Here is a 17,230-nt window from a genome sequence, read left to right as displayed (position 1 = left end):
GTGCTGCAGATGGTGACAATTTAATAGTTGATTGATAAAACTGTGTAAATTATTGTGATATTCTCTGTAAGATGTTTTCTCTGGACAGTGGGAGACGTGGCTTAATTTTACCTCAGTTTTTGAAAGCTTGGAACAGTGCAGCCATCCATACCAGCAAATGTTGCTTATGCAGTATTGTAACAGGTTCTTGTTTTGTTTTTTTTTTTGTTTGTTTTTTTTAAACTTTCTGAGAATCAAAACTGAAACCTAAGCATAAAAAATGGAACTTAGCCTTGGAGAAGCTCAGTTAACAGACAGTGAGTAATGGTAGTGGTAAGAAATACCAATCACATTACACTGCGTATAGGTAACTCTTGGGGAAGGTGGTTGTACTAGATTTGTCCTCTGTGGAACAAGTACTTCAGCTCTACAAATACTTAGCTCTACAAATGAATGAGAAAATAGGTGATATGAATTTTCAAAGTGCTTAATTTATGAAGAACCCATTATATTTGTGTCTTTTGATACAAAAGCATATTACTTTTATCAGGATACTGTTTTTCTTTCTTGTCTTTCAAAAAAAAAAAAAAGATTATCTTCCACTATTTCCTCTGGCAATTCGGCAATTCGACAACTTCTTTAGACAATTTTAACCAAACCTGACAAAATYGTAGTTTTGAAGGTATAGTGAATACCCATGCTGTTTTTGATGAAACCAGCAGTCAGTAAAAGAGAGAGAGATTGTTCTGAGCAGAAAGTCTGCACTGTGAAGTCAGCCGTGCTATTGGAAACAAAATTACAGGAAAATAGGCATCTTGATAATTCTTTACACAAAGACTTTTTTTAGTTCGGGACTTGATAGCGCTTCTAGTTGAAAGATTACAGTTGTTATGGAAAAAATGTGCCTTGGCACACTGCTTATCTGTTTTGCTCTGATTTGGAAAACAAGTTGTCCTTTTTCTAAAGGAATGCCAGACATTTTTTCTTCTGTTACGCTTTGCACAACACTTTCAAATGTGAGTGCCTAGCATCAGGTTCTCAGGTCCTGATTATTTCAGCTGTAATAGCTGAATACCAGCTTTTTTGAAAGTAGATCACGTTGCTGAATAGCTATCATTACATAAATTAAATCATAAACCTATGTGATTCTAAGTGACTTCTGAGAACTGAGTCAGTTTGCTGCWTGTCTTTTGTGTGTAATTTCAAGAACCCAGAAGCACATGAAATCCTCTAAGACAATTAATAAAGTTAATAATCTTTGTAATAAACTTTGTCTTGTTTTCCTTAAACTTATACTAGGTTTATTGGGAAAATGGAGCACAGATCACGTCTCCTCATGATAAGGAAATTATAAAATGTATAGAAGAGTGTGTTGAACCATGGAATGGCTCTTGGAATGAGAATCTAGTAGATACCAGTCCCCTTAGACAAGATCCTCTGAAGAAAATTTGTGACTGTTACATGGAAGATCTGAAAAAGATCTGTTATCATAGGTATTGTATAAAAAAAATTTAAGTTCAGTACAGTTTAAGTTGTGGGATACCATGTTGTAAATTGAGTGCTGAGAGATACAACTTAATAATAAAGCATACATAAACATTTTTGATTTGGCTTTAGGTCTTGGGCTGTCTTCCAGAAGTTTTATAGTTTCTGACATACATGTAGTGATTTTTATTGCCACAGATCAGTGGCTTGATTTCTGCCTTTATAGTACTCAGAAGCCTTGTGCTCCACCCTGCCAGGGACATCAGTGCTTGAGGCTGTTGTTCTGCGCTCTTTGTTGTGGGAAGAATTTTGAGTCATCTTCCTGTTCTGTCTAGTTCCGTCCTTTCTCTAGCGTTTCGCTGTAAATTAGATGGTCACTGTCTTTAGGACTAGATAGTATTTTTTGACAATAAGCAGCTAGTTTGAGACACAAGTCCAGCCACTGTCCTTGGAGAGCAGGCTGCGATAATGCATCCTGATACGAACCACACTGTGCAAATGAATGTGCTCAGAGTTTAAAAAAAAAAAAAAAAAGCCAAGATTCATAGCAAAGGTGTGAAGCATACATGTATGAAATAGAAATAAAATGGTTAAAGGTTAGGTAGGGCTGAAGAAAACAGTAAAGGAGCAGAATAAGGAAAGTAGGTGGATTAGAGTTAGAGTAAGATTATCAGGATGGTAGAAGAGCTCAAATTTGTTGTAGAAATTAATGGTTTGGTTTTGGGAGATTTTCAGCCAGCTCAGTAGAAGATAAATAATTCTGTTTTTCACAGGGAGAAGCTTCAAAACAGCAATTTCTAGTGAATGTCCAAATGAACACTTTTAACTTATGACTTATTTGACATTGCTGCAGAAATCAGAATAGTACAAAGTATGATTGTGTCTTCTTTTTAGTTTGCTTTTCCATATGGAGGTAGTTTTGTGAAATACTGAAAATGTTACTGATTTTTTTTCTCTCCTCTCTTCTCAGAGAGTTAAACATACAAACAAACTTGAAGTTTGTTCATACTTCATTTCATGGTGTTGGACATGACTACGTGCAGCTGGCTTTTAAAGCATTTGGCTTTCAGCCCCCCATTCCAGTACCTGAACAAAAAGATCCCGATCCGGACTTCTCTACTGTCAGATGTCCAAATCCTGAAGAAGGAGAATCTGTGCTGGTATTTTTGTTTGTACTTCATTAAATTTATATATTTCTGTGGGCTTTCTTTTGTTTGGATATGATACTGTGACAAAAACAAAGCAGGGAACAGCTTTTCTTTCATTATGTATTATATGTATAAATAAGAAGTATGACTATGAATTTACTTGATTTTGTGTCTTTTTTTCCTTCCTCCCACCAGGAGTTGTCACTGAGGCTTGCAGAGAAAGAAGGTGCTAGAGTAGTAGTGGCCACTGATCCAGATGCAGATAGATTAGCAGTGGCAGAACAACAGGAGAAGTAAGTAATGGAACCTTTTGTTTCATCTCTTCCTGAAGAAAAGGTAGTGAAATTCACTAAATGTCCCAACAAGGTAGACAGATACACACTTTAAAATCCTTCTTTACTGTTGCGACTTAGTAATTTGAATTTTTTTCTTGCTAACTTCATCTTTTATCATAGCTCTAGCTGAAGTAATGTATCTTAAATCAGTTAATAACTTGGAAAAGATGTGATGGAATACTTATCGGTAATATAGTAAATGAACAGATAAAACTACTGAAATGTTGAGTGGTTGTTAAAGACAGTCTTTAGAAAGTCTTGTCTCTGCTTTCTGACTTCTAATAGAAAAACAAATGCTGCCTGGGGACAGTTAACTGATATGGATATATATATATATATGTATTTTTTTTCCCTGGCTTCTTCCTRCTGAATAGAAATTATTTTTCTTCCCTGCTAACAGGCCCAAATTCTGATCATTGTGTAAGTAACAGTCTGTAACGTGCTGTTGCAAAGGTATTACCTAAAGGCAAAAACTTAGGCTGCTGTACATCTGTTTGATAAATTAAAAAGACATAAGCTGTTTTAAAGTTGATAGTAAGGAAAGTTAATTGGTGTCTTTGCTTGCTAGCAGAACTCACTGGGCTTGTAAATCACAGAGACGTGATAAATGCGGAGTCCTGTTAGTATCGTGGCTTTTTATAGAGCAGCTTGTCAGTAGTATGCTCAGATTCCTGTTCCAGTGACTGCAGAAAAACRCTTCCTCCTGAATAGATGGTCTTGGGGACCCTGAAAAAGCACTGCTGTTTTCTATCCTGTCTGTAGTGGCTGCTGGAAGGTGTTCACTGGCAACGAGCTAGCAGCTTTGTTTGGGTGGTGGATGTTTTCTTGCTGGAAGGAAAACTGTTCCAAAGATGCTGATGTGAAGAATGTTTACATGTTAGCGACCACAGTCTCTTCTAAAATTTTGAGGGCAATTGCACTTAAAGAAGGATTTCACTTTGAAGTAAGTGTGTTTTTTGTGATTTGTTGTTTCCTTGGCAGAGTAAAATTTGATTGCCGTTTTCTCGATGTAGCCCCCTATGTATGAATTTACAAAATGACAAACTTGAGACAAATATCTCTCAATCGTTTGGCTGTGAATTTTTGTGCAGTCCAGTTTATGAAGTTTTACTTAGACGAGTCTGATTACAGCATCACAGACTTATATCTGCAGTGGTTCTTAATGCATATTACAATAAATGCAGACTACTCTATCAATATGAAAAGCTGCAAGGAAACTGTAATGGGTGACACAAATTAAGACTTACATCAAATGTAGTGAAATGGGTTTGTCTTGGTTATTTCCCTAGATATAAATTCTGTGTGAGAGAGTGTGAGCCTGTGGTATTGGTGTGTGTACTACAAAAATGAAATGCTTTTTTCTGGTTTTGTGAGAAATATTTAGAGGATGTACAATGTTGTTTCAGGTGCCTAGTCCATTAATATGTTTTAAATTTGATTTTACCTCAGATTGTGACAGATGGAAGAACTCTTATGCTCGGTTATTTTGTGGTGTTTCATTAAGGACTTGATAAGAAAAAAAAAAAAATGGGTAGCACTCCAGACTGATAGATTTCTCAGATTTCTGAGACTTTTAGCTGTTAACTGTAAGAGAAGCAAGTGCTCGAAAACTTAGCATAAACATAAATGTACAAGATCCAGGTCTTGTTTAATACAAATGTCCCAGTTAAAACCAGCGTGTAGTAGAAAAAGATATTTTGCCAGATAATGAAGAATTAAAAACTAAAATTGAAAACGGTTGTGAAAACCATTTTGAATGACTGTCCAGATATGCTTAACCAGGTTGCATATCACTTCCCATAGTGAATTTCATTGTCTCACTAAATACTGGTCATAGTTTCTCTTCCAGGAAGGAGGCACATTTGATTGGAAAACAGTTAGGAATTTATAGAACCCCTCTATCTTCTCCTGAAAAGCTTACCCTCTTTGTACCCTCCTTTTCTCTGAGAAGATAGTTTATAAATTTTGGCTGCTTTTGTGTGATCTGAAGAGCAAAGACAGTACTTTTACAGTCATTCCAAATTGCTGCTTATATTGATGTCATTTTTTGTTAACTTTGTACTGTTGTCTCATCTGATGAGCCCTATAGAAAGGTGAGATCTTCTTATCTGATCTTGGAAAAAAATCATAATCTTTCAAGCACACTTATTTCTGATTTAAATATTCGGTTCCTAGTTAAGTGTTCATTAGTAAAATGCTATTCAGCAATTTTTTGCCTTAGGTTCATGGTCTAAATTGAAAGTCCGGATTGTATAATGCTTGTCTTTACTGCCCCTCCTCTGTTATGAATCAGATAAAATTGAGAATAATTATTTCAAGGAAATAAGAAAAATGGCATTAACTTTGGCATTTGGACTCTGCAGCAGTCTTTCCTGTTGACCCTAAAATCCTTAATGCATCACCTCTTCTCCCTGCCCTCGTCTGAGACTTTTGCTTTTTTCCAAGTCTAGCACATAAGATTCCCATTTAAGAAAGCATCCTGGAGGTGAACAAAACAGAGGTTACCTTTGATCAAGCAAGTACACTTTCTTGTTTGACCTGAAATTGAATAAAAAAGGCTTACATAGTGCAGTCTGTTTGTTTTGTTTCAGGAAACACTTCCTGGTTTTAAATGGATTGGAAGTAGAGTAAAAGATCTCCTAGATACTGGAAAAGAAATTCTTTTTGCCTTTGAAGAGTCTATTGGTATGTATATTAGTATAACATTAAAATATTGAGAGGCATATGGGGGAAATGTGACTATAAAGCAGTAGTCTTAGTTGTGAAGAGAAACACAAAAGTACTTGATTTTGGTTCTTTGTCCTTCTGCTCACTAGTATCAGTATTTTACTTTTATGTCAACTTGCCAACTGTCACTATAAATGATACATTAACAATTATGATCCGGTCAGATCTCTCATTCTGATACAAGTTAATAGTCTGGAGATGCCAGAGCTAAACTACTGTTGCTTCTTAGCCTCTTAACTAAGATCAAGCACAGGATCTATTCTTAACCAGTTAATATCTTACAGGTCCTCCCCATGAGGATTAACTATTAAATGGCTTTATGGAGCTGGGAGGCTACCCGGGGGCTTGCCTAAGTCATGCTGTTTATCCCACCAGTACTGCATTTCCTCCAGGAGCCAAACACCATCCCCTCTGAAAAAATAAGTCTATGAAGAGTCTAGTCATGTATAGTAATAGCATTAACTCCTTCATGGAAGTGCATGAATAATCTCTCTAACCTTGCCTTTAGAAACTGCTTTTCACTCTGCTGAAGATTTCCCTTGACTATTCTTTAATGACTTAAATTGCTAACTAAAAACAACTAACTTTCATTATCAAAACTTAGCAGTTCTATAGTAACTTTCATTAAAAGGTCATGAGCACTCTATTCTCACTAGTAATCTTGCTAAAACCACTCATTTGTACAGAGCTGCGTAGCAAACRCTTCAGCTATAGGAGTTTTCCATTTCTTAGGCTGAATGACAGCTCTTTAGGGGATTATGTTCACATGCAGTATGTCAGTTGAAAATGAAGCCCTTACTAAAGAGGGTGTGTGTCCATACCAGTTTCCTTCCACATTCGTAAAATTCGGGAAACTTTTGAAGCAATTCGCGAGCAAGAGCTTGATTCCTTATAGTCAAAAGATGGTAGCTTTGCAGTATTGTGTAAAGTGGTTTGTCAAGTCTGCATCTGTAGAGATTCCTTTGATTCAAATTACTGGTAAGACATTTTGCAGTATTGGTGTGCTTGCACAAGACAAACATATCCTTGTGTTTAGCACTGCACTATGAGGGATTCCTATAGACAGCAGATTTTATCTGTCTGGAGCTAACACCTGATAGCACGTATCTTTCCAGCCCTATAATCTCTAAATTGATTAGATTTTTTTAGAAGAGGGGAATTCATATGCAGTAATAAAGATAACTTACATGTTCATTTACATGAAAATGTATTGCAGCTTCTCCCCAAATGAATCAATGTTGTAGTATGTCAGCTTAGTTTTCCACAATAAACTGTTTACTTGTAGGGTTCATGTGTGGTACATCAGTGTTCGATAAAGATGGTGTAAGTGCTGCTGTGGTCATAGCTGAAATGGCAACTTACCTGGAAGGCAATAACCTAACACTAGCACAGAAGCTCACCAAGATATATGAAACGTAAGTTGCATTTTTCTTTAATACAGTCTACTTAACTATTTTTGATTTTTAAATAATTTAGTAAATATATTTAATATGTCCCTCAGATGTTTTCTCAATATAGATTTTCTTTTGTTGCTACTGCAGATTGCAATCTTCAGTATTACAGATACTCCTTAAAAACTATGTATCCCAAAGGGCTATAGAGGCCCTTTCTACCTGGTATCTGTAATAAGTTATGTAAGAGTAGAGTCCATTTGTTGACGGATCAACCTCGCAAATTCTTATCTCTTACTTGATTCGTGCTATGTTAGTTCTCTTCTCTTCTGACAGGAAGCTGTATCTTAGTTGTGTTSCATGTGCACCTCTTTAAATGCTTAGTATTTTACACTTAATCCTAGTCTGGAGATTGTTGAAAAGTCATTTTCTGTTCTTGCTGAAACTTGTAATAGAAATATTATGATTGGTAAAAATGAAGTGTGGATGGAAATGTGTGTGTAAAAGCACCAGGAGAAACAGCAGAACAAAGATTAAAAGAATTGGCCTGGGTATAATATCTACAGATACAATTGACAGAAATAAAATGAGGAACATGTTGTTTATGTCCAGATCAAAAGTTACGTACTGTGATGAACCGCAGCTCATCAGCATAAGTTCCTGAACTCTGACAGCTGGAGGATGGCAGCACATTTACAGCAAATTATATATGCCATTCCTTTCCTGCTGGCGCAGCAGGAAGGCTCACTGTGGCCCTAAGAAACGCAGCGCAAGGAAACAGAAACAATGGTTAGCACAGTTGTATAAAATTTATGTAGCCTGAAGTAAACAAAGTTTAAGGCAAAAGGGCTCTTGGGTCTTAATGGGTATAAAAGATGTTTCCAAAAGTACTTTGTCATTACCAATCAGGAATAACCCAGAGGAGATGTTGAGGGTTCAGACAGCTAGTGTCCCTTGTTGTTTGTGTTGCACACTCCTTGAACACATATGTCTCGGTGATCACAAGTGTGTGGATGTGAGTGTATTAGTGGGTAAAATCAACTTGATTAGACATTTGTGCAGAATAAAATCACTTTCTCCTTCCAATAAAATTGCACGTTGCTTGTTACAATAATTTCTTACATTCTAAGATGAGAATAAAATAGCCTGGTTTGGAAGAGTTGTGTTATGGTGCTTTACGTACGATGGTTAATTAAAGACATAGCTCACACATTCTTTGTATTCTTACAATTTGTAGAGTGCAAAGTTTGTTGCAAGACTTTAAATTCTAAGACTTCTGTTAATGTATATTTAAATGGTATTTCACTACACTATTTGTATGTGCACATAGCAGTCTTGCATGTTTACATACCTTAGGTTTGGTAGAAATGGAAAAGCCAAGAGTTTCACAAGGATGTACATTACACGGACCTTGAAAAGATTTATTAGTATTGCTCTGGCCTGTGGTTTAGGTTCTGCTACTAAAACGCTCTTGAGGCAGTTTCGCCTCTGGTCATTTGTCTCTTTGTGGTGCTCAGAAGTTCACCCTGTCGTATGCAATTTGTAGCAGAAACTGTCTCTGCATAGAAGGATTGAAAAACTGACAAGGATAATGATGGGTGAAGGATTCATCTTCCAATCAGGCTAATTTTGCAGGCTGCGATGATYGGTCTCTACAGAATTATCATTTTCTGTAGAATGGGGAGTGGATGAAATGTAGTGAAGAACGTCTTAAACCTCAAAGTGCAAACATGGTTGCTGTACATAGTGAGTGCTTGCTTACAGTTGGATTGGTGATGGTAGTGAAAACTGAACAACCACTTTTCTCAGACCATTGAAATAATCTTTTGTTGTGACTTCTCACGTAGCTACAGTAGACAACTTTTGATGGTTTTAAGTCAAAATACAGTTTTAGTAATATGTTTCTGTGAATGGTGCTGCATATTAATTTCCTGATGGCTACCAAGGTTGCATGTAGTCAAACCACTGGCTTTTATTTATTTGGAACCCAAAACTYTTGCATTTAAAAATACCACAAGGTGTTCTGAGGAATGCGATGAAGTCTGCTTCAGTGTGCAAACATTTGCATGTAGGTATCTGTGTTCTCACACCTRTGAGAACAGTGTTCTTTGTTTTGTTTTACCACTTTCTTTTTCCAAAACTAGATTCTGTAGATAACAAGTGTGCGGAAAACTTCTGAATGTTGTAACAGAAAAAATTCTTCTGTTTATAGGTATGGATATCATATATCAAAGACTTCCTATTTTTTGTGCTATGATCCTTCTACTATCAAAAGAATATTTGAAAAGCTTCGGAACTTCGATGGCCCTCAGTCTTATCCAAAGTTTTGTGGTGTTTATAACATATTACATGTGCGAGATATTACCACTGGCTATGATAGCAGCCAGTCAAATAAGAAATCGGTGAGTTGGAAAGTATTTTTGCAGGAGAGGTTCTCTTTCTGAAGAGACTGAGGGTTAAGTACACCAAGAACTATACCGAGAGATGCTATGATGTCAAGCATGTGGGATATCAACTTAGATTACAATATTATACACTGATTAATAATGTTTACTGGGGAAATATTCTTAAAAGTTGAAATGGCTTGGCTATCCTACTGACTTTTTTTTGATATAACAAGTAATCCTTATTAAAGTGAATTCGATGCTACTGCAGCTCTTTAAGTTGCAGCATTTTGAAGAAAACTGAAGGTTGTACTGCATATTAATGATATATTTCCTTCTGTTTTAAGGACTGATTTTAAAAGTCTTCATTTGAAAACGTTTGGAAACAGTTGCTGAACTTATAGCAAGTTTCCAGATGTTGGAATTCTTATGGGAGTAATAGGCAGTCCCACTAGCTGAAGTATTGAGTCTGATAAGGATAATAGGCTTGTATGCTAGGCTAAAATGACTTGTCTGAGTTTTTGGACTGGTTGGTGGATGTATAATGCATTGAATTTCAGCATGTCTGTTTAAATTTGTATATACCAACTGTTCTATTAAAAAGCTACTTTTGTGTTCATTGGGGTGTGTTGTGTTAAAAYGTTGTTTATGTAGGTGCTGCCAGTGAGTAAAAGCAGTCAGATGATCACTTTCGCGTTTCAAAATGGTTGTGTTGCCACCCTTCGGACAAGTGGAACAGAACCAAAGATCAAGTATTACGCAGAGATGTGCGCGCTGCCTGAACAGAGGTCAGTAACGGGTCTGCGTGCCCACATTGCAAAATGTCTGCAGACTTACGGGACAGTACCGAGTSTTTGGTCCCCCAGAGGGGAAGGGTTCCTCTGCTGCCCCCTCTGAAACCTGAGCCCTTAGCTGAGTGCTTGAACTCATTACGCTGGCCAGACCGGTGCATGTACCGATCATAAGGGATGCCTCTGTAGTGCATAAGACGACAAGGAATTGAATCTTAAGCACCTGCTACTACAGAAGAGTTCTGCTCTCACCCCAGTTCATTATTTGCTTGGAATTAAAATGTTACAAAGTTGTGCTGCTGCTGACAAATGTGCTGCAACCCAGGTGGATTCCTATTGCATTTGGGAATCTGCTGTGTTGCACTGAGTTAACAGATAATAAATAGAGGTCACTCTCCTTTTGACAGCCACCTGGATTCAGCTTCTTCCAGTTTTAAAAAAGGAGAAAAAAAAAGAATTATAAGGCATGTGTACACCACTGAAATCAAGAGTGCAAATCAGGAGTCTGGGATTCTGGTGTAGCCAATGGAGAGAAGTAGACTCATGATTTAAATTCCTGAATTAAATTGTGCCGTTACCCCTCCTGTTAGACCCGTGTCCTAGGTCTAATTTTTTTAAAATTGTTTTTAAATTATTTTGTAAATTGTTTTTTCCTAATTGTTCTGAATTGCACTTGTGATAACAGCTAGTCAGAGAAGTGGTAGAGGCTCTACACAGTAGAGTTCTGAATGTATGAAGATGAAGCTTGTAGTTTCATTGCTAAGAGAGCTTGTTGACTGTCTAATATATGAATATACTTTATGAGGGTATGAAAATTCTCAGTCCACTTGGAACATGCTTCTRTAAATCTGAAAGTGGGCAAGATACTATTTGATTACACTGCCAAGGTATTCTTATCAGCTGAAGAAAGGATAAGATATAGTTGAGGCAAACAGCTGGACCCACAAAGAAGAAATAAATGCTAGAAACATTGCCTCCAGCCTCGTTAAGTGTGTACTTAACACAAGTGAGGCCAGATGTGTAACAGTAGTGGAGAAGAACTGAGATACTTTGGGTCATTGCAGCTTTTGATGTTCATTCTGGTAACTCAGAGGAATAAAATGTAATGCTTTTTTCAGTAATTCTGGATAGTGTAATCATAATTTAGAATATGAATTTGAAACACTTCCAAGATTCTGTGGTTCAAGGCATAAAATGCTTTGTAGCTGCTTCAAAGCACCCCTCCCTGTAATAATTTTGCAAATACTTCTGTAAGTTGTTGTTTACTGATAATTCTTAAAAGCTGAGCATCAGGAAAGTCAGTTCTGTTGTAGTGTTTTGAGGTGCTTTTTAAAAGAAAGAAGTGACCTGAAGGGCGATAGTGTATTGCCACTTCCACAAATGAACAAAGCAGATGTAAATTAAAAAGCTTGTTCTGCCCATTCTTTAAAACCAGAATGAGTTCCTCTTYCTCCAGTGAGACGCACAGGGGAAGAAAGGAGTATGCATCTTTAAAGGTGTGCTGCAATGCATATTCTTTGCAAATGTGTTTCTTGCCTTTTTATACAAATAAACATCTGGGCTTTTAAACTGGGAAGGGATTACTATATTACGGTGTCCTCTTTCCGAGCTGCGACACTTCATCCAACTGCTGAGTCCTTGTAATTAATGCTTTAGTTAAAACACRGTCCTGTGTCCTAGAAGGGCATCTGGAGTTTGATAAAGGTGGATATAGGGAATCTACCCCTTCTATTAGCACTTCATTCTTATTTTTTCCTCAGCCTCTAATCTGTATCTGACCTGTTTGTTTTGCATCAGTTTTACAACCACTAGCTCTCGTGCTTTTCCTGCTAGATGAGAGACCTCTAGTGGCTATTATTTTTCATGTCTAGATTAATATTGCGATAATCCCTGCCAAATGGTAGTCTGATAAGCAAGCAGGTCTGAGTAATAGAGCCAGTCCATCACCATCAGATCTTGCACTTTTAAAATAGATGCTTAGTGTTACTCTAACCTCTGGCATCTGATTATTCTCTTTCTAGTGACAGGACCTTTCTTGAAGAAGAACTTCAGAAACTTATTGAGGCTTTAATTGAGAATTTTCTTGAACCYGATAAGAATGGACTGATCTGGCGTTCTGCTTAGAGCTCCTATAACTGGTGTTTAAAGAAGTGGCCTCTTGTGCTGCGTCACGTGAAACAAAGGAACCAAGAACAGAACTCCGTTTTACGTGTGTATGTTTAAACGAACAGCTAAATTTCTACCTACATAGAAGCAGCATTATTTTGTCAGCTTTTTCACCAAAGTCCAGGCTAACAAACTGCATCAAGGGGAAAGGAAATGAAGGAGGGGGATGGAATTTATTAACTAGAATTTTGCATTCTTTTGACCAAAAGGTTAATTGAATTATGCCAACGTAAATGAACTTCTGTAGTAGGTATGAGACACCTGATATTAGCCACTGGTCTTTGTCTTAAACTAATTTCAAGTACTCAGTACTTTTTTGTGTGAAAAAGTTCTTAAATCTAGTATTCGTAGTATTTGAAGGAAGTGATCACACAAAACTGGTAACAAAAAGTCTGCTTCTTCGTAGCTGTTGTGTGTGAATGTGGGTGTCATTATTACAGGTCTTAATTTACAAATATGTTAAAGTAGAATTCAGTGCTTAGGATTTCTTGTTTAGGCAAGTTGTTCCGATACGACTTTTTTCAGACGCATAAATATCTTTCTGTTGTTAAAGGTGCTCTTGGTGCATTGTATCTTTCCTCTCTGTATCCTAAAATGTTTACTTGACAGTGAAAATAGTGGCAACACATGCAGTTCCACTTGCAGTCTGGTTTTTCAGTTGTGTAGTGCCTTTCCAAGGCTTCCGAGTGAATAGAAACCTGTGCATTTCTTGGTTAAATTGCCTGTTCTGACTACTGTAGGCTACGTAATCGTTTTTCATCCACCTTTACATCCCTGAAGGAACTTAAACTTTTTTTTAATAGAGGTTTGGGGAATTCAGTAGCTTTTAAAAATTCCAGTTAGTGGCTTTTCTGGTTTTAACAACTTGAATTCACAGTGTCCTTATGTATGAAAAACGGAAGAGAGTGGAGGTGAGACACTGACCCCCTTGATTTTTTTTTTTTTTTTTTGTTGTCACACCTTGAAAACTAATTCCTGTTAGAATAGTGGTCTGCAAATACAGTTGATCTTTATCTTTTATTTCAAATTTTTACTACTTCTCATTAGGTTTTTTATCTTTGGTTGAGTAGAAAGTGATACTACTAAGCATTTTTTTTCCAAAAGATAGACTGATGTAGAAAGTTCTCATGTAGCTTGATAGCTAGTGTTTCAGAAGATGAAATCCATGTTTTTGGCATAGAAAAGCTGTGGAAGATCTCTTTTGACTGAAACAACACATTTAGAAAAACTGCATATTGATTAACTGAGAATAGCACTTATTAATGTGTGCTACCAAATTACTAATATAAGCCTTCAGAACAAGGTCAGTGGCATTCTGGACGTCTGTTTGCTCTCACATTACAGTAATTAAATACAGCAAATAGATACAACTGAACATTTAAACTCTGTATAGAAGAATACATAAGAAGAATTTAAGATTCACTTAAGTTAAAAACGTTGTTTTGCCACTATTGTTAAACCTTTAAATCTATCCTCCWTCGTATTATGCCCTTACAGCTTGATGCCATAGGACTGTGCAGAGTGGTTTTATATGCATTGCATCTAGATGGCTTTAAAGAGCACTGAAGTTTGTGTCTGTGTGGRTGTTGGATATTTCATGCTGACAGAAGCTTTGCACTATAACAGTGAATAAGTATTTTGCTGTATATGAATGTACATGTACTGCAGAAGGTGTGCTGCACAAATTTTTATTTGTCGCCAATATTTATTTATTTTTAAGAGAAAATATTTCCAAATAGTTCTGCAATTGTGTGAAGTGTATCGAATGCCAAAAAAAGTTTTTTTTTTTCTTAATTGTATATTTGACTGATGTTGTGGGGAAAATAGGTGCAAGCATTTAAGCTTTGAGTGTACTCATGATATTGCACAGCTTTGGGGAGGTGTCAGAAGGTGCAAAGGCACGTCTCTGAGTGCTGCTGTGTCTTCAGTTGCCACAAGAAGGTGCTGGTTTGGATCCTGCTCTGACTCCACTAAAGTTGAAGGAGGTTCTGTAGTTTGTTTCATTGGCAGCCGACTCAAGGCCTTAGGTGTTTTGGATTTTGATTTTAAATATCTAGTAGTAGTTCAGAAGAGAGCAAGTCACTTCAGAACATGATTTTGAACAATGATAAACACTGTAAAAAGCTTATTGTGTGTGATTAGCCCAGCCTGTGTGTGCGTTGTAGTAGTGGTTAGTATTGGGAGTTACATCTTGTGAGTTACGTTTTGCTCCCACGAAGAGCAGGAATCTGCTGTTTCCCAGAGAGGTCTGCTTTATATCAGTAGGCCAGAGTTATAAATGTAGTAAATTGTGGTTATATTTTTGAAATCGGCCTTCTTAAAAGTTGGTCGTGGCCTTCTTAAAAGTTAGTCACTGTTCATGGTCAAATATCTTTAATAAAAGCATCCATGAGGAGTTAAGTTCTTCTCATCAGTACATTGAGGCCCTTATTATTTGAGCAGTATGTTATAGATGTAGTAGTGCTTTTGAAATGACAGCAACAGGCACAACACATTGAATGTATTTTAAGGGTATAATAACTATTGCTGTTTTTAAACTGCTGCTACCCTTGTTTTCCTGTTGTATTTGAACTGTTTGATATATTTATACCGTTCCATTTGTGGAACATTTTTCCTTTTCTCCTCCCTTTTGTCTTACCTCCCTTCTGTTACTGTGAAGGACTATAGTTCTCTTATTTCATTGCTCTGTAACTTTGTTATACACAATGTTAAGAGTTTTTGGACTTGTGCACAATCTTTTCAGTTGTTCATTCTTTACTACTTTTCAAAGAAGAACAAAAGACTATCAAAACTTGAGCAGGAGCCAGGTAATAGATCAAAATACATTCTGGATGTTACTTATTAGGCGCTTCCAATTAACATACACCTTTTCAAAGGTTGGTCTACAGCAAGCCATCAGCTTAAACTGTAACCATACTGCCAATGATTTATTTTTATCATTTGTTAAAAATGAGAGTGCTTGTTTTTTTGTCTTTTCCCTTTTTGATGAGGTGGTCTTAATCTGTCTCACTCAGATAACTGGGATCCTGCCTGAATAGGTTTCCTATTCTGTAACTTTAAATATCTAGCATTTCTTTTGTGTGTGTGTTCATTTGTATCATCGATATAGTAAAGTAAGAATTAAAATTCTGTGTCTCTGTTTCAGGCATTGAAATGACTTATAACATGCAGTGTGCAGTGCCTGGGTGTCTTATCTGCCTTGGGTAGTTCTTGACTAATCTCAGGCTGTTGCTGTATCTTTAGTCAAAGGATACCTGCATGTTGAAAATTATAATGGCGTTCTCTGATTTAGCAGTAGTCAGGTTGCACTCTTTGTCCCATGTGTGCCTGTTTCCTAAAATATTAGGGACTTCAGTTCCCATTTTACTAAAGCTATATGTATTTGTGAATTTCTCAAAATATTGAGGGGAAAAGCCACCAGATGGAATGATGATTTCTTTTATGTAGAATGGCATAGAAGTTGTAGACTGTCTTTGGAAAGCTGTTTTGTTAATCTAGAAAAAATATTGCAGTGGTGTTGACCTTGGCACCTCGACAGGTACTGATGCTTGCTTTGAATGTGGGCTCCTGTGTCTGAGGAACACGTCATGAAGACCTTTGCAAAAAATGTGGTGTAGCTACTGCTGGTTACAGAATATCTCAGATCCAGGCCTGGACATAAAGAACTGATTCCAGGGCAGAAGGAGATGAGATGCTTCTAGAGGCTGGATGGTGGAGGTACAGCTTGTCACATCGGCGTAGCACAGTGGCTGTAATAGCTGTTACACAAAGCATTGCAGGTTAAGAATCCTTAATCTTAGTAGAGGGTTTGGTCTGCCCATTTCATCATGCCAAGCCCAATTTTTGTCATGCGTTAAATAGTATGTGCTGTTTCTTTAAAGCAACAAAAAATGCCAGATGAATAAAGTTGAAAATTAATTGAATGTTCACTTTAATCTTAAAGCTACTTTTGTCAACATTTCATTCTATCTTTTCCCCTGTTCCCCTGTTCCTAACGTACAAGAGAGGAGCTGTTTGGTGATGCCTGGATGATTTGGAGTTCATCTTTACACTGAATTCCTGGTACCTAGTACATTTTGTATCCTCCCTCACCCACTGCGTGCTCAAAAGTAGCTTTTGTACAAGGTAATTGAAGCTCAGTATCTGAATTTGCATTATTCTTGTCTAGAATCCTGGGGAGTTGTATATCTATACTCATGTTTATCCAGTGTCTGGTCTCCTGTAAGATTAGGGCATAGTATAAGTACAGAGTGAGAATTTGCACTTTTCTGAAGTACTTCTGTGTGTATTGCTATGTGGATTTAGCTGAATAAAGTGTTGTAAGTAATAAAATGTTCTCATCGTAGTAGCAATCCTTYATATTTCCTCTGTATTCTTTAATCAAACAGTATTACCAGTCCAAAATAGAGCTGGCAGATCAGCTGTTCTTGGGTTGGTGTAGAAGGAAATATTGACCGTGTGCCACTCAAAATGCTGTATTGGTACAATACATTCCTTGCATGAAGGAAAGGCAGCGCGCACCATCAGTCTTGGCAGCTTGTGCTACGGGGTGGGGAGGAAAGGGGGAAAGGACCTAATTGCAAATCTGTGGGGTGGCTGGACGCTGACCGTCCGAGCAGCACAATAGGAGTTTCGAAAGGAAAAAAGGTTGGGATGGGACTTGCACGTACGCAGCTGCACACTGGGTCTCTGTTGTCCAAGTCCCAGGAGCAGCAGGATTTCCTGAGGAAGCTATTCAGAAGTTCATCCTTCTGAATGAGAGAGAAAAGATGAGCTGAATGTCATTAAGCGAGGAGCTGTCACATCCAAAGGGCTTGGCACTAA

The 17,230-nt window shown here is 37.2% G+C and overlaps 1 protein-coding gene and 1 non-coding gene across 2 annotated transcripts in view; both read left to right on the top strand.

The window, feature by feature from the left end:
- PGM2L1 (phosphoglucomutase 2 like 1) overlaps positions 1–16,738 on the top strand; it is a 53,357-nt gene extending 36,619 nt beyond the window's left edge. The window contains exons 6-14 of the mRNA XM_085311204.1: positions 1,279–1,472; positions 2,435–2,624; positions 2,808–2,905; positions 3,710–3,890; positions 5,539–5,632; positions 6,960–7,089; positions 9,278–9,467; positions 10,104–10,237; positions 12,262–16,738. Coding sequence (XP_085167330.1) covers positions 1,279–1,472; positions 2,435–2,624; positions 2,808–2,905; positions 3,710–3,890; positions 5,539–5,632; positions 6,960–7,089; positions 9,278–9,467; positions 10,104–10,237; positions 12,262–12,364 — 1,314 coding nt within the window. The 3' untranslated portion in view covers positions 12,365–16,738. The remainder of the gene's footprint in view (positions 1–1,278; positions 1,473–2,434; positions 2,625–2,807; positions 2,906–3,709; positions 3,891–5,538; positions 5,633–6,959; positions 7,090–9,277; positions 9,468–10,103; positions 10,238–12,261) is intronic.
- LOC146592333 (U2 spliceosomal RNA) lies at positions 5,892–6,082 on the top strand. The gene has a single exon (XR_014896604.1). It is a non-coding gene; the product is annotated as a U2 spliceosomal RNA (small nuclear RNA).
- Positions 16,739–17,230: the final 492 nt, after the last annotated feature.

This window comes from Rhea americana, unplaced genomic scaffold (genome assembly GCF_003343005.1).
Source record: "Rhea americana isolate MKP2758 unplaced genomic scaffold, rheAme1 scaffold_335, whole genome shotgun sequence".
Taxonomy (NCBI): domain Eukaryota; kingdom Metazoa; phylum Chordata; class Aves; order Rheiformes; family Rheidae; genus Rhea; species Rhea americana.
This window is presented reverse-complemented; position numbering and strand designations above follow the sequence as displayed.